General features: G+C 41.9%; 1 protein-coding gene across 5 annotated transcripts in view; it reads right to left on the bottom strand.

The window, feature by feature from the left end:
* Positions 1-548: 548 nt before the first annotated feature.
* The window catches only part of PAPOLA (poly(A) polymerase alpha), a 59070-nt gene continuing 33034 nt past the window's right edge, over positions 549-26584 (bottom strand). For all 5 annotated transcript variants that reach the window (XM_061612084.1, XM_061612086.1, XM_061612085.1 and 2 more), the window contains 10 exons: positions 24946-24999; positions 24139-24258; positions 22696-22805; positions 19794-19915; positions 18475-18617; positions 17073-17173; positions 14901-15121; positions 6568-6630; positions 3271-3348; positions 549-2726 (listed from right to left, as the gene is read on the bottom strand). In XM_061612084.1, the coding sequence (XP_061468068.1) occupies positions 2631-2726; positions 3271-3348; positions 6568-6630; positions 14901-15121; positions 17073-17173; positions 18475-18617; positions 19794-19915; positions 22696-22805; positions 24139-24258; positions 24946-24999 (1108 nt within the window). In that variant the 3' untranslated portion in view covers positions 549-2630. The remainder of the gene's footprint in view (positions 2727-3270; positions 3349-6567; positions 6631-14900; positions 15122-17072; positions 17174-18474; positions 18618-19793; positions 19916-22695; positions 22806-24138; positions 24259-24945; positions 25000-26584) is intronic.

Genomic DNA, 26584 nt, shown 5'->3' with positions numbered 1-26584 from the left:
AGGCTATAGGCTAATGGATAGGTAGTTAAGTGGTATATGGATTCTTTGGTTTCTAGTTCTTTGTTATTACTGTGAGTTTTAACAATTGAAACCAATGAAACACTGCCATCTGCTGGTAATATAGCAATTAATGGAATGCTTTTCCCCAGAGATATGAACTTATAAAGCCACATTTACTGATTCGTGCAAATATTGAATCACAAAAAAGAAAAGCTTCAAGCTTAAATTATATCCCCCCATCTGTATTTATGTGCTTGTCCCCTACTTTATCATTCAAGGTTAAGTCGGACACTATGTGATAAAATGTAATAGGTACCCTATTGTTTGTTCTTTCGAAAAACAAAGTAGACCAGAAAATAGCAATTTACTTTTTTCTTTTAACAGACTCAAACTGAGCACGTTGTTAATTGATGGTTTTAAAACCAGCTTCAATTTACTGAATACTTTTCTCAGCATCATTCTTTTCACAACTAGGAAAAGACAATTAAGACAATTTGACCATTTTGAGACACCACTACTTTACACATTCAAAAAAACCCAAGCAACTGTGGGATTGTGCTGTTTTTTTATTGTTTTCCATGGAGAAATACATCATCTGTTTACAAAATAGCTCTTGAAAAATACAAGGAGTACAGATACTATAAAACAAAGCAACTCCAGTCATGAGACACCTACGTACATCATGCGAAAGCAACAGTCTGATCTCCAGGTTATGAAAACTAGAATTAAAAAGTCACTATACAGAAAAGATTCCAAGTTCCCAGCTTGGCAAAACTTGGGTGCAGATACATGAAACGTTTAATAAAATGAAAAAAAAAAGATTTCCTGATGTGTAAACAAAACAAGACTAAATTTGTGCCTGGCAAGTTCGATCTAAACTCCATAGCTACACAAAATACACAGACAGCTTGTACACTTCAACTGTTAGTTAAACCTTTTGGACTGGGTGGCAGGGGAGAGAGGGGAGGAGGGTGCAGGAGCATGTTAAGGGGGCGGAAGGTTGGATGACAGGCTGTACAGGGTGAGGGCAAGAATTTTGTATACTAGACGTTGTAGACAAAATGGCAGAAAATAAGATGTTGGTTACTGCACAACTGGGGAGGTAGGGAGTACGTTGCAACCTCTTGACTTTGGAAAATTAACTTATAAGGGGAAAGGGGAAGAGCAAGTAATTTTACTTTAACATGGAAATGCACATGTAGGAGGATTAAGCACAATGCAGGGAAAGAAGTTTAATAAAACATGCTGATCAGAAAATATGGGAAGAGCAATTTAACCATCCCACTTAATTTTGATTGAATCAAAGTTATATGTAGTTTGCTATCTCCATCTGATAATCACTGGCATTCCTCACTTTCTGCTTCTTAGTCATGTGAGATTTTCATACCTTTTAAACAAAGTTGCTGCTAATCATTTTAATAGCTCTACAGAACAAAACAAAGACAACTGAGTAAGGAGAGCTTATTTGATTTTCAAGTGCCTGCTAGAATTGTGACTTTAAAAAAAAACATTCAGAATGTAAAAACTATGCTGAGATGAGCTATCTAGAAATAAATCTGTTAAAATCCTAGGGTAGGCAAGATCTGCCTTTACATTTAAAATCCGAGATGTTTGCAATGCAGATAGGACTTTTATGGAGCATACAAAACTCTTATGAAAAGGCCATCAAGACAGGTTTATGCTTCACAGGCACACTTTATTTACTCAGTTTCAGTCATGGAGGAAAATGTGGCATTTTTGCCTAAGGGCCACAGAGTTACAGGGTTTACGTAACCATCATGACCAGTTAAAAGAAATAATACCAGCATTTGACTGACAACATTAGTCCTAATTTGTGCATACAAACTGAAACACAAGTTAAATGCAAAAGCTTTTTCTCCCTCTAAGAAATAAGGTGACAGGAACAGGAAGAGAATAGGTCTGATTAGCTCAAGGAAAAATTAATTGCTTTTTGATAGCTGATTTGTATGCACCATAAAATAATCCTATAAATACAAAATAGACCACTTCTTAATCATGCCCCATCAAATACCCAATACTTGTTTTCTCAGACTTACAACCTCAAGATTTGACATTTTCTTTTAAAGGTTTACTGCAGCTTATTGGTAACTGAGCTAGATATAGCGCATACCTTTACCTTCAGTACACAATATATCAGGCCATTCTCTAATTTGAAGGTCACAGATATTGAAGAATGTCTTCAATAAAAATAAAAACTATCAAGCTGAAGCACTAAAATTAGTCATATTCTAATAAAAAAGTACATAAAAGTGCATTTAAGGGATTCTTTTGCCCGTTTAAGCTCTATTTTTTCTTCCAAACAATGCATCAACATAAACCCAATCAGTGTCAAATATGGCTAGAAATAGTATTCCCATTCCTTTTAAAAGGCAGTAATCCTTTGAATTATTCAATGTAACTGTTGCTAACACATTAATAGTACTCCTGACTTCACATACTAACCTGGACTTCCAGATCAAGTGATTATAGCCCAGCAAGGGAAGTGCACAAAACACACCTAAATCCATCTGTGTTCACATTCTTGTCTTGCACCCTCTGTTCTCCATTTCAGCATTAGAAGACATTAGGTTGAATTGGCAGATACTGTTTATGGACCCCTGAGGTTGGTTTTACCGATTCAATCTTAGTTTTATTGAATTTTTGATAACTGGAATAGGATTTGCAGGGAGAGCAGGGATATCTGAAAGGTCTGTACTGGGCATTTTCTGAGGGGGTGAAAAAGAGAAAAAGTGTTAGGACTGATAATTTCAAACACAAAAGGAATTAGGAATTTGTCAAGACAACACTAAGCCTATTACATTATTAAATTTTTCCACTTCCATAATAGTTTCACTCATACAATACACACAACCTACTTCTTTATTTGGGGGTTGTAGGTAAGAAAAGTAACAAGGATTACATAAAATTCACACAGGTCAATGCCTATGTCTTAAACTCACGCTTCTTCACCCTTCTTCTCGTTGTTTGGGTGGTCAGCGGATTCTGGAACAATGACTCACCTATCTATCAGGAATGCAATTAATGTCCCATTATGCTAGGATGTCTACAAAACGCTTGAGACTACTACTAACACACTATAAGGAAAGCATCAATACTTGCAGGTGTACAGCAAAATCATCACCTTGCATCCATTGTTGTGTGAGGCAGGCCTCTATACCACTGTATTATCCCAAAAGCTACGTACCATATAGTTATTGATGTCCTATTCAATTGACTACTACTAAAATGGAAGAACATTCACTCTAATACCTGAGGAGCTTGCAGAGATACTGTTGTTTGAAGAGTTTCTGGTTGAGAGGCCATCTCTGAATCTGTATCAAGTAGTTCCTGAAAAGAAAAAGAAACACTATGGGCAAGATCCAGCACAGCATAAGATATTTAAGAGCTGATGCTGCTTGCACAATTAGAAGCACACAAGCTTAACTATCAAAGAGCATACTAATAATAATAGTGATTATGCAACATCTTTCATAAGCACTAGACACCCACTGAATTTAGCTGTCCACTACATGAAGAATGAGAGTCCCCCTAGTGGAATAGCTGCTCTGTGAGTGGGCCATTGCAATTGGATATCACCCTATGTTAGTGCTTATTTATTAATTAAATTTATATCCTGCTCTTCCTCCCAGTAGGAGCTAGATTCTCACAATTCCATTAGGAGTTACTTGGATGCATTCATCATTGTATGGTCAACAGGACGTGCCCAGATGCAAGCAGGTATCTCCAACTATTTTACTTGCAGGAAGTCATTGCAACACATTCCACCCTTAGCAACCTTCACTTAGAATTCAGAGTATGTTCACATCTATGTTTTAAAAGTAGTTTTCTCCTGCATTTACTGCAGTAGTAAAGTATTTTTGCTTCTGTCCTGTTCACATTGTGATTTAAAGTTATTATTGCACTGTGCTGTTCCAGGGAGGGGTGGGGGAACAGTCACTCTCTCATATTCCCTTGCATTGTGTGCTTTTGAAAGCACACTGGGCTATTAATGCCAATGAGGATAGAAACAGTTACACTCCTGAGATTTTCCACACTACCTATTTTAAGCATTCTGGGGGTAAGTGCAGTAAACTCCTGCCTGTTAGACATCTTCTAGGAGTAAGGTTCAACCAACTACTGCTGGTCAAGTACAAAACAAGAAGGCAAACATTCAGCAGTCAAATGTCAGCATGTATACAACATCAGACTGATATTCAAAAACAGTCTTGTGCACTTTAAAGACTCATGAATGTATTATGGCATAAGCTTTTGTGGATTCAAGTCTGCTTCAACAGATGCCTGACGCGAGATCTTAGCTGGCAAGTATATAAAGGAGAAAACTATGGTGGGAATTGAATGGCAGTGATAATTAGAGCTGAAATATATGTTAAACAGGCATGCCTTTAACAGTAGCAGATTGGTGATAATCGCTGCGATGACTGCATTAACCTGTAGTGGGGCAGGAAACCATTTGCAAGAAACAGTCATAGATATCAGAGATATAATGGCATTGGTAAGCTAATTAATAACAGCCAGTGTGGTATAGTGGTTAGAGTGTTGGACTATGACCTGGGAGACCAGGGTTCGAATCCTCACACAGCCTGAAGTTCACTGGGTGACCTTGGGCCAGTCACTGCCTCTCAGAGGAAGGCAATGGTAAACCCCTCTGAATACTGCTTACCATGAAAACCCTATTCGTAGGGTCGCCATGAGTTGGGATCGACGTGAAGGCAGTCCATTTCCATTTTTTCAAGCTAATTAATACATGTAATTTGATAAATATCCTTTGTCTCCATTTAATCTACAAGTGATGCCACTAAACTTCTTGATTCATTGTAATTCAGCTGTTTCATGTTGCATTCTTCCTTTAAAGAATGCAGAATTCTTACATAGGACAGATAGGTCATTCTCTGCATATACACACAAACAGACAATAATCTGACAACAGAAATGGAAATATCCATAAACTAGTGGGAGAACATTTCAACCTCCCAAGACGTTCTGCAACTGACTTTAAGGTAGCCACTCTGGAACACAGAAACTTTGAAGGAAGAATACAAAGTTAAACAGTTGAATTACAACACTTTGCAATTGTGCAATTCAGTGTTCCTACTTAAAAGACCTCAACAATCTTAAAGTCAATTCAGTTGTAGAGCAAAAATGAGCAACCTCTGGCCCTCCAGATGTTGTTGGACTCCAACTCCCATAATCCTTGTCCATGGTGGCTGGGGCTGATGGGAGTTGGGATCCAACAACATCTGAAGGGCCACAGATTCTCTATCTCTGTTTTAGAGGAAACCACTCAGAATCCATTATTACTTTGTCAGGCTCACAGTGTATGAAAAGGCTTTCAATTCTTTCCTGTACTGGCAAAGCTTTGTGAAGGTGCTTCTACCAGATTGTCAATGGACACCAGCTTAGATTATTTTGAAAGAATCACAGACTAGTAGAATTGGAAAGGGCTTATAAGGCCATCTAGTCCAATCCTCTGCTCAATGAAGGAATACAGGAGGGCCCCGCTTTATGGCGTTCCGCTGATGCGGCGGCTTTCAATCAGGGGAAATTCCCCGTTTTACAGCCGATTTTGCCGTTTTGTGCCGTTTTGGCGTCATTTTTGCACGACGCAGCCCATTATAGTCTATGGAGCCCTGCTTTACGGCGGGGGCCTGGTCCCTAACCCGCCGTATTAGCGGGGCCCTCCTGTAAAAGCATACTGTATCCGACAGATGGCTGTCCAGCTGCCTCTTAAATGCCTCCAGTGTTGGGAGAGCCCACCACCTCCCTAGGTAATTGGTGCCATTGTTGTACTACTCTAACAGTTAGGAAGTTTTTCCTGAAAGAATCAAAGAGGAATAGACAAATTCATGGACAATGACCACTAGTCATTATTTATATATTTGTACATTTATATCCCACCTTTCCTCCAAGGAGCTCAAGGTAGCGTACAAACATGGGTCTCCCCTCCTGATTTGTGAAGTAGGTTGGGCTGAGAGACAGTGATTGACCCATGGTCACTCAGTGAACATGATGACTGAGCAGGGATTTGAATCCTGGTCTCCTAGGTCCCACTCTGCCTTTCCCAACTAGTGGGCCACCAGATGTTGCTGGACCACAACTTCCATCAGCCTCAGCCAGCATTGCCAATGGTCAGGAAAGATGGGAATTGTGGTCCAACAACATCTGGTGGTCCACAAGTTGGGAAAGGCTGCTCTAAACACTGTATCACACTGGCTGTAACACCCATTTGACTGGATCTAGTGGGAAACAAGATTTTGGACTTTGGGCCTCATCCAGCGGGTCTCCTCTAAAATTCTTAATATGCTTATGCTGTCAGAAATGCAATATGCACATTTTTAGTTGCTTTTTATGTGCAAGGGTGGATTCACCCACACAATTTCAAGCCTATTTTGTGCTCTCCAGACAATCATTTTTCTTGTGTATGTCTCTCTGTATTATGGGAAGTGTCTCCACATGAGGCAAGCAAAAAAGTAACCCAAGACTAGAATATAAAAACATTATCTTTCATAAGCTGTGGGAATCAGAGTACTAGTTATATGAGAAATTTACCTTAGTTTCCATTTTATCATGATCACTCACATCAAGACAGCTAGCATCTTCATTCATTTCCTCCTGTCACAAAGCATAATAAAAGTTACCATTTTAAGAATGACAGCAGGTCACGATGCAAGAATGAAACTATTGGGTTGGATCCAAAGAAATGTCAACACAAGAGGGTGGATGGAAGGAGACTCTCCTGCCCCCTCCCTCCTCCTAGGAAGCCTCTTCCAAGGATAAGGATACCCTGAATAAGGTAGATTTCTGGAGGCTGAGGACAAATTGGACCATTGGTCTCACCTGAAGGGTGATTTTCATAGGAGGAATCCCATCATGCTGGGGATTATAGCTCGTCCTATCGTCCGAAGGCAAGAATGTTTCTGAAGTCAAGACCAGGGCGTCAGGCCCCTCCCACTCTCCAGTTCATTCGCAGTGAGTCGAAAGAGATATATCTAAACATGCAGGAAAAAAGGCCAACAGGCCAACCAGCAAGAACATAACGTAATAGCAACACTCATAATATCTGACTCTAACCTAGCGAAAACAGTAATAGAAGTCTTGACTTCACTAGAAAATTAAAATGTAATATAATATAATATAATATAATATGATGAAATTGTAATATATAAACCATCCCAAAAATTATGTAGTTATCCTCCAACTGGGAGGGTCATGATGGGATTCCTCCTATGAAAATCACCCTTCAGGTGAGACCAATGGTCCATTTTCCATAGGAGGAATGCCATCATGCTGGATGTACCAAAGCAGCCCATAACAGGGAGGGACCACCAACATACTAATCGTCATTAAGAACCTGTTGCAAAACTTGTCTGCCAAATGAGGCATCGGCAGAGGCATAACGATCTATTTTATAATGCCTTATAAACGAGTGTGGAGTAGACCAAACAGCAGCTCTACAAATATCGGCAACAGGAGCGTTAGTAGCAAAAGCAGCCGAAGTGGCTGCTGATCTAGTGGAATGAGCTGTTATACTAGGTGGAACAGGAAGCTTAAGGGACTCACATAAGCTAAGGTAATACATGCTCTCAACCAACGGGATAACGTAGAATTAGCAACTTTATGCCCCATAGAACGTGGATGAAAGGATACAAACAGAGACTCCGTTCGTCGAATCTCCTGGGTCCTAGGCAGTTAAGTCTTGAGAGCCCTCCGAACATCCAACGAATGCCAAGCCTTCTCTAGAGGATGATTGGGGTTCGGGCAAAACGAAGGAAGCACAATGTCCTGATTGCAATGAAAGACTGAATTGACCTTGGGGCAGAAGGAAGGATCAGTTTTCAGCACAACAGAATCCTTGTGAAAGACACAGAGATGGCGAGCAGAAGACAATGCACCCAGTTCCGACACTCGTCTCGCAGAAGTGATCGCAATCAGGAACAGGACCTTGAAGGACAGCAGACGTAAAGGCACAGTCCTGAGAGGCTCAAACGGAGAGCGTTGTAAGGCTTGCAGAACCTTTGACAGACTCCATGAGGGAAAATGGTGGACTACAGCCGGTGAACATAGAGCAGTGCCTCTGAGGAAGCGTTTGAAGAACGGATGTGAGGCAATAGGGGCACCAGTGGAGGACACTGAAAGAATGGACGACAGAGTGGACGCGTGTCGACGCAATGTGTTGGGTCTAAGTCCCATCATGAGGCCCCTATGAAGATATTGCAGTACTTGTTGTACTGTAGCCTGTGAAGGATCGAGGTGCCGAGTCTGACACCACCTGGAAAAAGCCACCCAAGTATGTTGATATATACGGGTGGTGGATGGTCGTCTCAAGGCTAGAATAATGTCAATGACAGCGTCCGACAGTCCAGCCGACCTTAAATGTCGCCATTCAAAAGCCACGCTGTTAGGTTGAGCCACTTGGGGTCCTGATGACATACTGGGCCCTGGGATAGGAGGTCTGGCCTGACTGGTAGTGGCCAAGGATCTGTCACCGACATTGCAAGGAGATCCGAGAACCACGGTCGACGGGGCCAATATGGTGCTATCAGCACTAGCCGTGCCCTCTCGCGCCGTGCCTTCCGTAAGGTTCTGGCTAACAGTGCTATTGGAGGGAAGGCGTACAATAGGCCATCCGGCCACAGTATTGACAGAGCATCCACCGCTTCCGCTGTCGTGTCCAGGTATCGTGTGAAGTACCTGGAAGCTGGTAATTGCGACTGGAAGCAAACAGGTCGACTGAGAAGGGGCCAAATCGACGCTGGAGAATATGGAAAACGGTCGGATGAAGTTTCCATTCTCCTGGAAAGACTTGCTGTCTGCTGAGCCAGTCTGCTGTCACATTCCAAATACCTCTGAAATGCTCTGCTTTCAAGGACTGTAGATTGTGTTCCGCCCAGTCGAAGATGAGGTAAGCTAGATCCTGTAAGGAATGCAACCTCGTTCCCCCTTGTCTGTTCAAATGTGATTTTGCACACGTGTTGTCGGTTCGAATAAGAACATGGTCCAAGGGGAGCAGAGATTGAAAATGGAGCAGAGCAAAGTGGACCGCCTTTAGCTCCAGCCAATTGATGCTCTGAGCCAGTTCTGCTGCGGTCCAAACCCCTTGAACAAACTGAGAGTTGCAGTGGGCTCCCCAGCCGAGGAGACTGGCATCTGTGGTGATGACAGTCCTGTGGGGTTCTCTGAACGGAGTGCCCCGGGTGAGATGTTTTACCCTCGTCCACCAGCGGAATGATAAACGCAGTTTGGGGCTCAAGGGAATTGCTCGATGGTTTGAGCTGGCAATGTCGTGTTGGAATGGCAGTAAGGCCCACTGTAGCTGACGAGTATGAGCTCGAGCCCATGGAACAATGTGAATGGTGGACACCAACATTCCTAGAGCCCTGGCTAGAAGCATGACGTCTGCGGATGTTTTGTGCATCAGGGATCTTGCGATGTCTGTGATGGTGGTTATGCGGTCTGGAGACAGGAACACCGCCTGCGCTCGATGTTTCTGACTGTGGCCAAGACAGGCTTTCGAGTGTCCTTAGGGTCAACAAGCACTGCCTTTAGTGCTTCCTCGCCGAAAAGTAAAGATCCAGCATAAGGTGCCCGTGATAGATTAACTCTGGCAGTAGAGTCAGCCTGCCAGTGACGAAGCCAGAGTGTCCGTCGGGCCACGACCTGAGCCGCCATGGCACGTGCCCCTAGCTGATTCGCGTCCAAGGTGGCGTCGGCCACGGAAGCAGCTGTTTTGTGCAATTTTATTAACGATCTTCGCAGAGAAACAGGGTCTGGATTGGGATCCTCGATGAGGTCGTCCAACCACATCATCGCTGCCCTGGTAAAAATAGAGGCTGATGTAGATGCCCGCACAGAAAAGGCGGTAGCCTCATGAGACTTGCGTAAGGCGAAGTCCAGTCTCTGCTCAGTGGCATCCTTTAAATGAGATTTTCCTTCCCGTGGCAAGAGAGATCTGGAAACTAAACTGGAAATTGGCTCGTCTATGCCAGGGATGGCCAGCTTGGTAGTAAAGTCCGGGGCCAAAGGATAAAGTCTGTCTGCAATGTTATTAAAACGGCATGCTTGTAAGGGGTGAGACCATTCATCCTTGGCCAGTTTAGCGATGGGGTCTGGCACAGGTAGATAGTGTTCTGCTGGAGTAGAGGATTTCAAGACCCTGGCCCCTTTTAAAGCGGGAGTAGCATCTGCAGTTGGGGTGGATTGAAGGCCTAGGGTGTTCAACACTCTGCGCGCAAGAGGCTGGTAGCTGAGGAATCGAAGAGGCGATAGGATGTATCCTGCTCATGTTCCGAATGGTCACTCCAGATGTCTCCTTTGTCTTGCAGCGGAAATGAGGAATCTTCTGCACCAGAGACGTCATCAGCAAACCTGCCCCTGGCAATGTCAAACGGATTTGGAGAACATGAAGGGTTCGTCTCACTGTGAGCAAGTTGCGGGAACTTGTGATGGTGACTGTCTCTGAGCGAAAAACGACAGCATGCCCTGAAGTTGAGTAATGAACTCCTGGGACAGCTGCAGTCCCGGAGATGCAGCCCGTTGCTCTTGGATAGGCGGAAGTGCAGACGGCCCCACAGGTTGTGCAATAGAGTAAGCCCCGGGTTGGGTGACCGTTGGATGCTCAGAAAAGCCAGGGAAGTCCTCCTCATCAGAGGACGCAGCAGGAGACTGAAAGAGGGTAGTTAACGGTGCATGGGTTGAACCCTCTGGATCTGGAGCAGAGACATAGCGAGGTCGCTTGGTTGTGCTGTGGCTGGCAAGATGTTTTGTTTTGGCAACCGCTTTAACATGCTTATGTTTGACCGCCTTAGGTGTTTTAGGCTTGGTCGTCTGGTTTGCCTCTGGCTGTTGTTTCGGCTTGGGTGCCTGGGTTGTCTCTGGCTGTTCTGCCATCATATATTTTGAGGGTAGCAGTGCACAGCACATGACTGGGGCAGAATGCACAGACCCGAACAGGCTCAGTACACGGCACACGACTGGGGCAGAATGCACTGGCTGATGGCTAAGTACACTGCAACGATGGGGCAGAATGTACACTATGAACAGTCTTAGTACACGACCAGAATGCACGTCCAGATATCTTGGCACAGTATCCATAGGTGTGGTACAGTATGGAGCAGAATGTAATATTTGCACAGCTTTGCACAGTATCAACAGCTCTGGTACACGGCCACGGATGGGGCAGAACGTACAGTTCAAACAGCCTGGTATAGTATCAACAGCCTTGGTACATGGCCACGGATGGGGCAGAATGTACAGTTCAAACAGCTTTGCATAATATCAACAGCCTTGGTACACGGCCACGGATGGGGCAGAATGTACAGTTCAAACAGCTTTGCATAATATCAACAGCCTTGGTACATGGCCACGGATGGGGCAGAATGTACAGTTCAAACAGCTTTGCATAATATCAACAGCCTTGGTACACGGCCACGGATGGGGCAGAATGTACAGTCCAGACAGGGTTTATTGGGTATCAACACCTTGCACACTAGGTATCAGTTGCAGCAATAACAGGCTTTGTACAGGTCCAGCAGCTTTTGTATATAACCAACAGCCTTTGTACATGGCCACGGATGGGGCAGAATGTACAGAGCAAACAGCTTTTGTATAGTATGGACAGTCTTTGTACACGGCCACGGATGGGGCAGAATGCACAGTTCAAACAGTTTTGGTATAGTATCAACAGCTTCAAGCAGTTGCAGTATTCAAATAGTCGCAAGAGGCAGCAGCAGTAGCAGAGAGAAAGCTATGTAAATCACGCTGTGGGGCTGCCAGAAAGCCTTGGCTCTGCAAACTACAGCCCGTGTAATTGAGACCCCCCTTTTTGGCACTGTAACTGACTAGACAGAAAGAGACAAATAAAATGGCGGCCGCAAAAAACGGCGGGAAAATTGGCCAATCAGAGAAGCTTGGGGTGATAAAGAAGCAATGGCGGTCACAGGAACGCACCAGCAAGCACAAAACAGTCTCAAACCAAAACTCTGGGACCGCTGGGCTGGGAGAGCACGATTGGGCTCAGCAAACGAGGAAAAGAATGAGCCGCAGCCGCGGGCTCTAAGGGCAGTTGCGGTAGGCTTAAGATGCCGCAGATGAGCCAGGGGAGGCGGAGCAACCCCACCAGATAGAGGCTCTGACACAGAGCCGCAGCCGCAGGCTCTGGAGCTGCCGCGAGAATAGGCGGCAAGGGGGGGAGAAAAAGGATAGAGGCAGCGGGGACAGAGAGCTGCAGCCGCAAGCTCTAGTTAATTGTAGTTCGCCTGCTAAAGGAGGGAGAGCCACAGCCGCGGTCTCCCCGAACGTCCGTGAGACACGGAGCCTAGGCTCTGGGGCCACCTCAAAAAGTTGCCGCGGCAGTAACCAAAGACAAAAGGAGCCGCAGCTGCAGGCTCCTTGTACGTGCCAGCCAAAAAAGGCACGAAATATGCGGCGGAGCGGACCAGGAAGCTGCAGCCGCAAGCTCCTGAGTAGAAACTACGTCCGCCGCCTGAGGGAAAAGGGAGCCGCAGCCGCGGTCTCCCTAAGAGCCGTTAGGCTGGTGACGGGGGAAAAAACGAGGGCAAGGGAGAACCCCCCCAACGAAATTCCCCAGAACAAATTACGTATCGCCAAAACAGTTGAGATAGGAGAGGGGAAAAGGAAGGTACAGGAGTACACACACAAACCTCCCACCCGTCACACAAATACAGAGAAAACTTATCAGAAGCTACGCTAGCAAGAATTTCAAACTTGTTCGGTACAAAGGCAAGAATGAACTGGAGAGTGGGAGGGGCCTGACGCCCTGGTCTTGACTTCAGAAACATTCTTGCCTTCGGACGATAGGACGAGCTATAATCCCCAGCATGATGGCATTCCTCCTATGGAAAAACAAAAAACTCCAGCAGACACACTTTTTGTGAGCTGAGCTCTTGGGAAGTGCCTCCACTTTATTTTCTATGATTCTTCTCAGTCTCCTGTGCCACAGTGCATCTTCTGACCCTTGGGAAAGGTTTCTTGATAGATGAGGCAAGAAAGTTCCCTTCCACCAGCATTTCTCTGGATCCAACCACTGACTATAATTTCATCAAAATACCATTCTACATATAACTGAATTGGACACAAGTGGATACAGATATTCAGTTGGATCCAAAGAACCATGAGCTAAAGGAAAATAGCTGGTGGCAATGTTCCATACCAAGAGTTTATACAAAAAGTTACACAGTATGTTATAAAAGGTTGGTTCTGTGGCATCTTATGCTTCCACTAACTACAGCATTTGCAGAAGCAGATCATCGTTTTTAGATTTAACTGCACTTATACTGCGCAATGCATTTATACCTGCATGGGAGTGTGCACCTTTGGATACAGCCCTTTGTTTTAACAGGTCCCCTAAATCCAGACTGAAGCCAACCAAGTGCTTTTATTTCCATAAATGGCCAACCCCCACAATCTTACCCACCTATTAAAACATATACAGCTCCATGGCGCAGCTTCTGAAGCTTCAAGTCACAGTAGGCCATTTAATAGGCCGCCATGACTTCTACATTATTCCTTAGACACTGCAGATACATAAGTTGATTTGTCAGATATTAACTCCATTTAAGTTGGCTATATCAATACCGTGATAAAGCAAGAATGTACTGTGAAGTTCAGCACAAGATAGAGTTCTCTGAAACAAGCTGCTGTAAGGGCTTTTATTGCTATGTATTTATTTTTATTTGTTTTATAGTTTTGATTATTGCTTTACGTTTTCACCATCCTGGGCATACCTATGATGGAAAAGCGTTAGATAAATACAATTTAAATTAGAGATGTTGAAGACTGCTGAGACCAGCACCATATGAGTGTCTTTTAAGTCTCAGAAGCAGTTCTTCAGGCCCAAAATAAAGCTAAAAGCTTGGAATCAAGATCTTTATTATTTACTTTATTATTATTCATTTGGGACTAAGCAGCATTCATCAAACATTTAGGTAGTGAAACCTGCAGCGCAATCCTATGCATGCTCATTCACAATCAATTTCAATGGGGCTTGCTTCCAAGTAAGCATGCATAGGACTGGAGCCTTAACACGAGATGCAACAGCCAATAAACAGAAACACAAAAGGCCTAAAGACCAACTCAAAACATGTGCTTTATCTGACACACAGTGTCAGAGTCATCCTATTAAGAACAACGCTTGAAAGTGCTTTTAATGTATATAAAAATTAAGTGTCGCTGGATCTCAATAGTTCAAATCCAGCACCAGTGTCATGATTAAAAGGGACTGGTACACAACAGACCAGCAAGTGTCCACTCCCTCACCCTTCCCAAGAAAGTGCCCCCTGAGTAGCTGTTCCCAGAGAACTCCCAAGATGATTCTTAATTCCATGTTTAAAAAGCAGTTTTTGGATTTGGTGCAAAAAGGTTTAATGGGAAATTGCTGCCTGCAGATGAATTTTAGTCCTCCCTTCTAAGTTTTTCATTAAAGTGACTTTTCATTAAAGTGACTCTCAAGCTACTTTTTCAATTCAGTTGAGTGGGGGGGAGCAGGAAGGGGTGTCTGGAGGCAGCTGATCAGAGAAAATCTTAGAAAGATTCAGGTTGTGTGCAGATGATGCATATACTCCTTTCACTAACCATGCTTACTCTGGAATCACCCAGGAAAATTCCAGAAAATGTCCAAAATGATTGTAATTAGAAGGCTCCAATGAAGCAAAAGTGTAATTTTTTTGCTTGCACTGTAGGTTAATTCATGTGTCATCATCACCTGCATTTAATTATTCGCACAACGCTCATCGGCTATTATAGGCAAGTTGCCTGACAGAAATCTATTAAGAACTCTGTTCCTAGCACTGAGGTATCAGTCCTACAGTTCGGTACCACTTCTTGGCAAAATACACAAGATCCAAATACACAGTAAATAAAAATACCTCTTCAGTCTTTATTTTTTTGGGAGACTCTTCCTTATGAGGGGACGATGTCCTCTTCAAACCTGCTACAGGGCTAGTTATTTTCGTTGCAGTGTTTCCTGAAGGTCTCTGTGGTTGGTTGACAAGACGAGTTGAAGAAACTACTCTAGAAATGGCAGGCTTTGGTGGTGGAGAGATGGCTGGCTGTGTGGCAGTCTGAGGAATGCTTTCACTTGAAGAACCTTGGGAAATATATTTTAACAATTACTGTGTAATCAAATATTCAACCTATAGTTTGATGAGAAGGGCTGTACACTTGGAACTAAAAAATAAAATTTAGAGTTTGGTGCCTAAGTAGTCCAAGTCGTGCACTGAGAAAATTTGTGGCCTGTATCATTTTCTCAAATTGACCAAAACTGTATGACTTCCATATTTTACATTTGTTATGCAAATTTACTATTTTGTACAATTTGTTCTGGCTTTTCAAATCACACAGGGCAAGGACACTGAAGCTGCATCTTCAATCACTGAAAATCTTATTCAACCCACTTTTCTGGCACCTGAGATTTCAACAAGCATTGCCCACACACTTTTATCTTCATGTCTAAAAAGGTTAGCAACCTGCTAAAAAAAGTCAGATTCTCAGCAACTTACAACATTTTGCACTTTTTCACTACCTCCACAGGATTAGAGCATATACACAGCCCTGCTCAAAGACATTTCAGTTTTCAAGGGCAATGCATTCAATATGAAAATTAAAGGGCTACTTAAGAAAAAAAAGCAAGCATTTATGTATCATAGCACACTACAAAGCATTGAATTCAGTACATAATCTTGTTCTCAAGAGATCTGGAATGGCATTAAAAAACAGTTCCTAACCCTCATTGTTACTGGACTTTAATAAGATGTTAAAGTGTCTTCTGAAGGCTCAGCAGCCATGTGTACTGTCTTTCAGTGGTCAGAGCTCCACGGCAGCAAATGTTGCCATCTAAATGCATGCAGGGCATTTACTTTACAATTCACAGTATTCATGCTTCAAATCTGGGGCTCCTTAAGAGTCTTAGAAACCATGACAGATGATTCCAAATATGGATTCCTAACATTATCAAAAGAGTAGCTTTGTTTATGTTATTGTCTAGACCAGGTTGGGGAATCTTTCTGGCTCCGGTAAAGTTCAGGCCTCACTGCATGGAGCAACATTGACAGGTGGGCAGGGCAACTCACCTCCTAATCATGTAATGGCATTATGAAATCATATGACTGTCAGGTGGGCTGTACTGCCCCACCTGTCAAAATCCGTTTGACAGGGTTACCAAGCTTGGGAATCACAGCACAAGGGGCTTTGCCAGTCCCACGCTTCTCCTTTCCATCCCCGATGTCAGAGGTGCAAAGAAGTGTGGGAAGGCTTGCAAAGGGTTTCAAAGAGCAGTACTGGGAGAGAGAAATGGTTTCAACTGAATGGAAATAACTTCCCCCTTCTTGAGCAAGGCATGCTCCTACTGGCCACTGGCTGATGGATGGTTGGGACTGTGCCTTGCACCAGCAAAGGAACAATCAGGAGCCCACTTTAAGCTCATAATTGTTCCTCTGAAGCTCTGCCCTTACCTGCCCCACACCTGATGTCATGACAGTCCAAATGGGGAGGGCTGGTGAGCCAAGCTTGGCCCATGGGGTGGAGATTTACATCTTTGGTCTGGAGTGAAGACAACAACTAGATCACATTCCCTAACATTAAGATACTGACCAACATTGAACAGCTGGTTAAGAGAAAAAAATATTGTTCACATACTTTATTGCAACCACACTCTAGGGCAGGTAACTATTACTTTCCCCATAATGCAGATCTATTCTGGGGGTATGGGCGACAACATTAAATCTGAGAAATAACTTGGATTATGTCAGAGGCACAATGGCGTTTAGCCACAGTGCAATTATTGTCTATGCCACCTCATGAAGAGAACACAGACCGTTTTAAAAAGAATTTGTATTATCAAAAGTAATTCTGCTTGTATTTTGGCTGCTTTATCAGCATGTAATTTCATAATGCAATGAGTTGCAAAGTATATGGCAATGCTTGTGCTGCAAGTAAGTTGCTGCCAAGTGGCAAATCACCAATAATTTTAAGGGGAAAAATAATTTAATGGATAAACGATTTAGAAAGATTGTATTTGCAGAATAGTAGTGTTTTCCTACCCCCTGAGCTTTCACTGGAATTTGTTTGTGGCACAGCGACTTCAGAAGCCTGTATGTTGGTCACAGATGCTGCCGTCACAGCTGGAGGAGGACTGCTTCTGCTAAAATATTTGTTACAAAAATATTTGTTAAAAAAGCATAACATATCAATGAATTAAAGCAAACCTACACAAATTGTGACTTGCCAAGCTGAACAGTTCACCAGCATCCCCAGAGGCTTGATAAGCCTCCTGGCTCCACTTCCTTCCTAGGAGTGCAGCAACAGGCTAGCTGAACCTTGCAAACCACAATACATAGCTTGGTGGGTCACAATTTGTACACGAATCACAACAATCACCATACAAGTTTAAATTCATCATAAAGCATCAACTTAATGAAACATCCTCACTGACACTTCCGCATACAGTGTTAAGAAGACAATCAATGATAACTAGAACTTCCTATATCCATTTACTTGAATTCATGTGCAAGTTCACCTTAGCAGGATTTTCCTGGGAGCCTATGTCACTGAAATCAGTTACAGCAGTTCCTGAAAGTGGATGCAGGAGTGTTGCAGGCCTTAGTAAGTGTACCATCTAATGCTGGTGCAGGTAATCTTAAACTCTCCAGATGTTGATGAACTACAACTCCCACCATCCCTGCCTGTTGGTCATGCTTGCTGGGGCTGATAGGAGTTCAGCAACATCTGGAGGACCAAAGATCCCCCCCCAATGATCTAATGGCTTCCTTACTTTTGATCTTTCTTGTCATTAATTCTTTTTGAACGATTTCAAGCTTTAATGTTTTGGGTGGAAGAGTACTCAATAAAAGACAGAATACAATAAAATGAGAGAAATAAGACTTATTTTGGTCAGAAAAAAACTACTGTAACACTAGACAGTTCTAGAGCAGCACTACAGTTACAGTGGTCAAAATAGAACCATGGGCAGCAGGAGCAACACCACTTAATGTGTTATATGGTATATAGGGATAGGGTGCTTCCAAAACAATAGGAAGATTCACTTTCCTGAATAGGATTGTGCACAGGTGCAGAACCCATGTGGGACTGTATTGAGACAAAGAAAAAGAAGCCCCAAAAGCATTTCACTTCCTTTTACAGGACGGATCTAGACCTTGATCAAGAGTTAACACATTTTGCTCTCATTCAAATTGGGCTTCCTACCATGCATCTTAAACAGAAAACTGAAGGAAATTATGCCCAGTCTAAAGTCCAGATAACCTCCGTTTACTTATGTCTGCCTCTAAGTAACCTGTCCACAAAGGGCTTGAGTCTGAAGGAAGGAATGAGATAACTCTCCCAATTCAACATTGGGCACATGACACACAGGTATGGCATCATATAAAAATGTTGAGACAAATCTGTGCTGCAGAGAATGTTTTCATCAGACAGCTGAATTCTTACCCCTGAGAGCTTCCAGAACTGTTCAATGGACTTGTCTTCATAGCACTAGTAGGAGAAGGCACAGATGTGCTGTTATCACTATCCATAGATAAGTCTAGGCTGCTGTCGTTCAGCACTGTCAACTTGACCCCTTCTGTTGAATGCTGCAATCAATGAGATCATAAATCAGAAATGCTATTTCAGGAGCAGCAAAACTCTACTGTAATTTAGGGAGAACAGGGTAACATCCAATAATGGCTACCTGCCAGCAGAACAGACTTCTGATGGAGCAGTGAGACTTCCTCTTTCCCCCCCTTGCACAACCAAAATCTGTTCCTAAGGGTTGGGAAACCCTCTGGAGCAGATCTAGGAAGGGCACAGGAAACAAAGAAAGGGAAGTCTGCTCATGCAACAATGAATATGCTTAGCTCAACCACCCCTATATAGTAAGATGAAAACTGTGTGCACGTGCACACCCCTCTCCTCACTGTGAAGAAAGCAAGTAATGGCTGAAGTGGACTTTACTGTATTTGAGTGAGGCATCTTACTGACACCACCACAGAAAAACTCCCAATCTTTCCAGAGGCTGGCTCTTTGTGTGTGTGTCTCTCTGTGTGTGTGCCCGCATGCAGATACACATCACAGTACAAACCAAACAAACCAAGTACAGCCTGCATTAGATGCTGCTTTCTTATTGCTATCATGGGAAAGGGGAGTAGAAAGGCTCATGTGTCCTATTATCAGGTTGAGATTTCTTCTTGGTAAGTAACATATGAATAGGGCCATAGATTCTTGTGTACACCCAGTTTCATGTAGCAGCTCAGTGATCCCTCCTTTTTGCCTTTTCTCATACAATGCCCACCTCTGGACTTAATGAAAAAGGGTATGGTAGCTGAGCTGGTACTCTGAAAAAAAAAATCAGGACAACTTCATTTTCTCACATGTTCAACAGACCTGCTATAGTGTGCCTGAGAAATGCTGCATAAGACTGAAACCATATTTAACAGATGTTAAACCAGCCTCTCTGTTAATGCCTCTGAGAAAAAGATTTTAACACTGTTCCTTTTAATCATTGCCAACTGTTTCAAATGTTCATTTCCACAAACTTGATATGCTTCAGGAATTCTGATCAGTTACCACACAATCTACAAGTCAAAGATAATCCAAGAATCATGTCAGAGAGGACAAGAAGAATAGATTAAAGAGGATTTGTGCATGCTGTAATTATGAGTACAAATATTTCATGACAAGTTATCATCATCAGAAGTCGGAGATACTAATCTAGAATAGACTTGTGTTACAGTCTACACATATATTTGCCAGTTAATTTGAAGCTTTACCTTTTTCTTTTTCTGAAGCACATGACTAGGTAGCAGTTGATGAAGTTGCCTTCTTTTAACATGCATCGCTGCAATTTTCATATCCATCTCAAACATCTTGCTGTTTATTGCTTGCCTATAAACTATATAATTAGAAGAATATGAAGACATTTTACATTTGGGCAAAAGACACTATTACTTGCCCTGAAAGAAATTTGCATTCCTAAGAATTTTGGATTTGGAATGAAAAACATTATTTTCTTCAATTCTGAGAAAAATGATATGTGCAGTGCCACATCATCTTATCCTAACACATACTAAAATGTTTTTCTCCTAATTTTTCAAAAGGCATTATGTAATTTTTTGCCTCATAGTTTCTCCCAAGGAAGGAGAAGAAAAGAGCTGTTACATCTGATACCATATGTCCTCTTGGCTACAGGGTCAAGTTGGGAAGGGGTTATCTGCTTTCCCAGACTTGCCTCACATGGCTAGCAAGTTAATAGGATTTTGCTGCAGCTCAGAATTGAGATTCACTAAAAACAATACACCCACCCACCCAATCACAGCTGGGAATGCAGTGGTAATTACCAATGTGTTGTAAATAATTCTCCAGAAAGCTGGATGAAGCCTCTGTTCCTTCCCACCTTTTTAAAGTTCGGTACTGCTACCAGAATGTGGATGCTGCTGTATAACTTTCCCCCCCTCTCAGTACCATAAAATGACAGAACGTATTGCAGAGGGATGGCAATTCCTAACAGTTTCCCCTTCTCCTTCCAAGCACCCTGCTCTGGTTCCTTGAAAACCTGGCCTGGAATATCTGGGGAAATTTCACAAGGACTTTCTGACAAAATCTTTATGCAAGGTACATAGACTTCTTCAAATATCAAGATGTCTTTCTGTAAAATTGACCTGGTTCACACAATACAGTAAGCCAAACTATCGCTTAACAAGATCATGCAAACGTGCGAGTTCCCAAAGGGGCACTTCAAGTTGCTTTGCTACTCCCTGGTCCTTTTTGCCACTGTGCTATACTAAGCTAAGGTTTGGATTAGCATGTTGTCTAAACCAGTTGCAGTTAAGCTCTTTCCTCACAAACCATGAGCTGCAGCCAAGAACAAGCCTTGGCTTAGTTTAGCATGGTACCAAAAAGGACTGTGGAGGAGAACAGTGGCTGAGAGTTCCTTTTTGGGAACTTGCATGTTTGCTCAAAGTGGCTTCCTGTGGGAGTTGGCATTGACAGCCAGATGAGAGACAAGGGCTCCATTTTGAAAATATGGCTATTCAGTTCACCCTTCGCACTAAGAGGTTTCAAGTTTTTCCATCACAGAAGCACTCTGCACTGTTCTTTCCCTAAGTCCAATGTAATACTGAAGATGCAACACATTAAGTTCATTGTCTGTGAGCCTTAACATAGGAATAAGGTTTGAGTGAGAAAGGAAAATCCTGTACTGCTCTGCTATGATAAAAAATGACACAGAAGTGGGATCCCTCTCAAGAGAGGCCTGAACTTTATTTATCCAAATATATGGGTCATCCAGGCTCCTTTTGTCTCTTTGCAATTCTCCATTTCTATTTTTTAATGTAGAAATGTTTCATGGGAAGTTATACTTTTTGAAGTGTCAAAAAGTCCAGAGTATTCTGCCTTTTCACCCCTCACTGCTATGATAACAGGGAGTCTACAATCTTGGTGTGCAACAGTTAGCACTCACTACATTTGGCAAGTTGGCAATTGACCTGCGGCAAACTGGTGCTTTACTTCCAGCACCTGTTTTTAAAATACATTTTTAGATAAAATTATTTTATACATGTACCAGTTTAAAAAAGCATCTGCCCTGCTCCTTTAACAATCACAGATTTGTCCTTGGGTCTTATATACTTTTACAGAATTGTTTTTGAATTCATGAATGATCCATTTCATTTTGACATCTACAATTCTCAACTATCTCAAGTTTGTGTGAGTCTTCTTTCTTTGGAGAGGCACCTTTTCGAGACAGATGTGATTTTACTTCAAAGCACTCAACATTGAAAGTTTATTAAATTATTGTGATGTGGGCTCATATTTTAAATAAAAATGAGTTTGCAGTTATAAATACAGTTATTCCAAAACTTTCAATTTTTGGTTCAATGTGGCTCTGTGAATCACCTTTTTCTGTGGTAAACATGGTGAAATCAATATATATGTTGCAGATACTGGACGTGGATATTGAATATTTGGAGGTGGAATTATAATGTATTCTAGCTGATTTTGTGTCTGATTTCCCTGCACTGCTTAATGAAAACGTATGTCAGATTTCTCACTAATTCTACCAATATATAATTCAAAACATTGTGCATTTTTCTACCCTTAGAACACAGTTAAAAGCTTTTTTAATGTGGCAAAAATAACACACTCACCACAATTTTGGCAAATACGAAAAACTGTTGGACACCACTGATCTAAAAATTTTAACATTGCTAAATAAATTTTCTGCATGTTAAGCTTCAGATGGAATACAGAGAACTGGCATGTTATGGTAGCTACAGCTAACCCTTTTTTAAAAGATGTTTTTAAAGCTTTTTTCAAAAAAAATGTTTTTAATATTGCTTTGTTTTAATGTATTTTAAGGTCTGTTTTTATGATGTTTTAAAGTGTTTTTAGCGTTTTTGTTTGCTGCCCTGGGCTCCTGCTGGGAGGAAGGGCGGGATATAAATCAAATAATAAATAAATAAGATGAAACTGACTTTGTTATAATGGCTACTGCTGGTCCAGGTTGCAGGATCAGACTGTTAGTATCTAAAAGTGTTGAAAGTAACTGTTATGAAGGCAAATATTTTGCTAACAGTTGTTGGTAAATGCACAGAGGGCCTCTATGATCCAAAGCAAAAACAATTTCTCATCCAGCATAGTTTTAGAGGTAGAATGGATTCCATGAGTTAAGCTTACCAGTGTCAGTAAAAGCCTGAATGTCATACGTAAGATCAACACTCAGATTTTCAGAGTTCTCCGTTTTCTTAAACACTAACCCAATCACCCACATTGTACAAAACTCTTCCCTGGAAAAAAATATAAATAAATAAATACCACCATCACATATGACATAAGAACATAAGAAGAACCTGCTGGATAAGGCCAATGGCTCATCTCGTCCAGCATCTTGTTCTCACAGTGGCCAAACAGTTGCCCATGGGAAGCCCACAAACAGGACCTGAAGTGCAACAGCAGCAATTCTAAAAATACAGCTTTTGGTAAACACCCATTCCAACGAGTGTTTGTTTCTGCTACTCTTCAGTGACCAGTCACAGAAACATTCACACTGGATGATCTAGATGACTTAAGAATCATATAAATGACCTTGAATTCTAATAATGTATATCTACAACTCAAATTGACAAACTTGACTTTCTACTGAAAGAGGAATTTGGCAGATCTTCTTTTATAAATTGGAAGCAGACCTGATATGACTTAAAGTGAATATTCTCAAGTCAATGGCCATTGTTCTCCCACATGATGCAAGAGGTTTTTTTTAATCATTCAGATGCATAAACTGCACCACCATTTTGCACAATAGCAAATAGTGACCACATTTGCACATAATGCTAAACTACACTTTCTGGGTCTACCTGTTTACTAGGAACGAGAAGCATGCTGGTTCATGCTGCCCATTTGTTCCCACTTCACTCCTCCTCTGGTGCAAGCAGAACAACCAACCAGAAATGCTTGCTTTGCTTCATTCGAATCTGGAATTGTTTTTCACTAAAAAGCCATGACTTGCAAACCAATAACACACAATGGTTTCAGGCTAGCTATCAATCATGGCTTTAGGGATAAACAAATCATGATCTCTGGTTCAGATGAAACATGGTGCCAAGGCTTCCTGTTTATCCTGCTTGCACTACGGAAGGATTGAATGCAACACAATTAGGCAGTATGCACTGGCTTGTTGTTCACCCTCACTAAACCTAGAAAGTGTAAGTTAGTTTATGGGTGGATGTGGCCCATCTTCATGCACTGTTCCATGAACTGTAGCACAACCACCACAATTTGTTTTGCTAGCAGATTTCTGGATCCAACCCAGCACTTGTAACAGAGTAGAGGCATTTTAAGCTGTTATTTTTTTTTTAAAAAAAATCTAGGTATCTAGAATGTGCACATACATTCTATGGTTCAAAGTGTTTAGTGTAAACCTTACTAATGGCTTCAATTTTCTGTATATCTTGACAAAGGATAACCCGAGTTCCTCTTTCAAATTTTTTTTTAATATTAAAAACTGTAAATCACGGTAAAGCATCTGACAGCACTAACAAGTAAACCTGATTCTCCCCCCACCCCACTTTCAGTAAAAGGTTTTATTAAGAATAACAGTCTCATTAAGAGTAAGAGGCTTACTTGTCAGGATTTTCCTTGGGTGCTGGGAATGACTGAGGATTTACATGAGCCAGTGTAATGAATTCATTCTTCTCCAAGCTTCCAACCAAGATACGGATTTTTGACTCCACCAACCCAACCCTGAACAAAAATAAACTTGTTAATATTGAATACTACAAGTAAAAATACTGATTTCCTAGTTAAGAAAAGGAAATTTGAATTTAACAAGTACTGGAAACATACAAATATTGGCAGGTATGTATGTATTAAAATAATTTTTACTATGTGCACCATGGGTTAGATCAAGAGATATGTGAATGGAGTTCTGCTCACAAAATGCTCCTTTCCCTGGCAGCCTTTAGCTCAAGAGGGGTGGGGTAGGGCTTCAAACAGGGTGGGAGGTGGCATAGGGGTTGTAGGAAGGGTGAGCGAAAATTGTGTCTTCTCTATGCTGCTAAAGAAAACTTTCAATCAACAATTCATTTCTGGCTTTTCATCATTCCCCCTCTCACCCTTCAAAAAAATTGCACTTTTCTTAAAGGAAAAGCTCAAATATATAAACATTTACATTTCCTGCCAAAAAAAACGCATACAGAAACATACAGTAAAAAAGGGCTTCATCAGGCTCAGCCTGGCATGCCCATTGTGCTTTGTTTTTTGTCTGGAGTCCCTGCTAGATCTAATTAGCAGAGGTAAGACAAGTGGTACCTAAATGCTCCTTCAAAGGGCCTTGTGCTACCTTCTGCATCTTTAGATCTTTAGAATGTATGCTAATGATCCAAATAAAGTATTAACTTAGACGGGCAGAGTGAGTGCTCAGATACTCACCATTCTAGTCGCTGTTTTTCCGTTGGTGCACTTGCTAGAAGTACAATATAATGCCTTTGAAGATAAAAATAATACAATATACTACCTTGTTTTTGAAAGTTCATATTATAACCGGTGTATTTTCAACATCTTATTGATTCTCATTATAGTAAATGCTACTGTAGAATTAACAATGCCTTCATAGCCTCAGAGAAAGAAATGCAGTCAAAGGGAAATATACATTCATTTTGTTTAACCTACAACTAATATTCTGGTGACCTTTAAAAGTTCTTATAATTTCTTAACACTTATCCAGAGGAGGAGTTCCATTTGTCAGAACAGTATTAACCAACAAAGTTAGCACAACTAGCGGAAAGAGACTCACCAGCAAGATAAGCATAAATGGGGGAAATTGATATTGCCATTTGGAAAAAAAACTTTATTGGGAAAGATGAACATACATGTTGTCTTTAGTTGAAGAAAGCTGGTGGTTGTTATTTTTACAGTGCATTATTTAGAAATTTTCCCAATCCAGAGCACCATTATGTGTTTTGATGTGTGTCAGGGCAGCTTCATTCATTTCAATGAAAAGTGCATATCTAGGTGTGCTCACGGTGATCTGCTATTTCTGTTTAAATGAATGCAGCAGCATTTGTGGGTATTTGAGAGCTCCTGTGATGTGATGAAACTGTATAAGAAACAAGGCACAATTTAGCCATATCCAAGCATATGCAGCTGTAGTACATAGTTTTCTCATTAAGCAATCAATTAGATTTAGAGATTAGAGATATTGGCATAAGAACTGCAGCTCAGTACAGCCTTGCAAAATAGCCAGGTGTTGGGGATTTCCGGGGGAGAATCAGGAGGAAGAGTTCAGCATCACCAGTTTGTCCCAGCACATGCTGCCCACATATTAGCATTGCAAGGTGGTTGGATCTAGACCTGCTGTTCTTTCCATTTGTGCAAATCAAATCCAGCAAAGTCTCCCACTTCACAAACTGGATGCTCCTGCGGATAGAGGGAGGCAGTTTTTAGCCCTCCTCCCTGATGCCTTCAGCTGTTCTGGAGAGTCCCCCCAACACTATGAAGCAGAATTTTATGTATGTAGAGGGCTGTAACAGCAAGGGGGGAATTGGTCTCTATTGAGCAAGCATGATTTGTGGAATTCCCTCCCCTTCAATATTAGGCAGGAGCCATCTCTGCTGTCTTTTCGGCACCTGTTGAAGACTTTCCTCTTTCAACAAGCCTTTTAAGTTGAGACCTATCCCAGTCTGTGTCTGTGCTAGAATTGCTTGTTAATATGTTTTTTAAATATGTTTTTAACCCTTTTTAAAAGATGTTTTTAAAGCTTTTTAAAAAAATGTTTTTAACGTCATTTTGTTTTAATGTATTTTAGGTCTGTTTTTATGATGTTTTAATGTGTTTTTAGCGCTTCTGTTTGCTGCCCTGGGGTCCTGCTGGGAGAAAGGGCGGGATATAAATCAAATAATAAATAAATAAAACTAAGTGAGAATTATCTCATCGTTTCCTCGCATGCAAGCAACCAGTCTGCAGAGCTCCACTCTATGCCAACTCTGAACAAAACCCAGGGTTGGGAATCTGATTTGCCAGTGGAGGCCTGGTAGTGTTTTTCAGAAAGATTATTTGTAAGCTTGCAAAA

This window comes from Rhineura floridana, chromosome 2, assembly GCF_030035675.1.
Source record: "Rhineura floridana isolate rRhiFlo1 chromosome 2, rRhiFlo1.hap2, whole genome shotgun sequence".
NCBI classification, from domain to species: domain Eukaryota; kingdom Metazoa; phylum Chordata; class Lepidosauria; order Squamata; family Rhineuridae; genus Rhineura; species Rhineura floridana.
The sequence above is the reverse complement of the archived record's forward strand: the minus strand, read 5'-3'. Positions and strand labels throughout refer to the sequence as shown.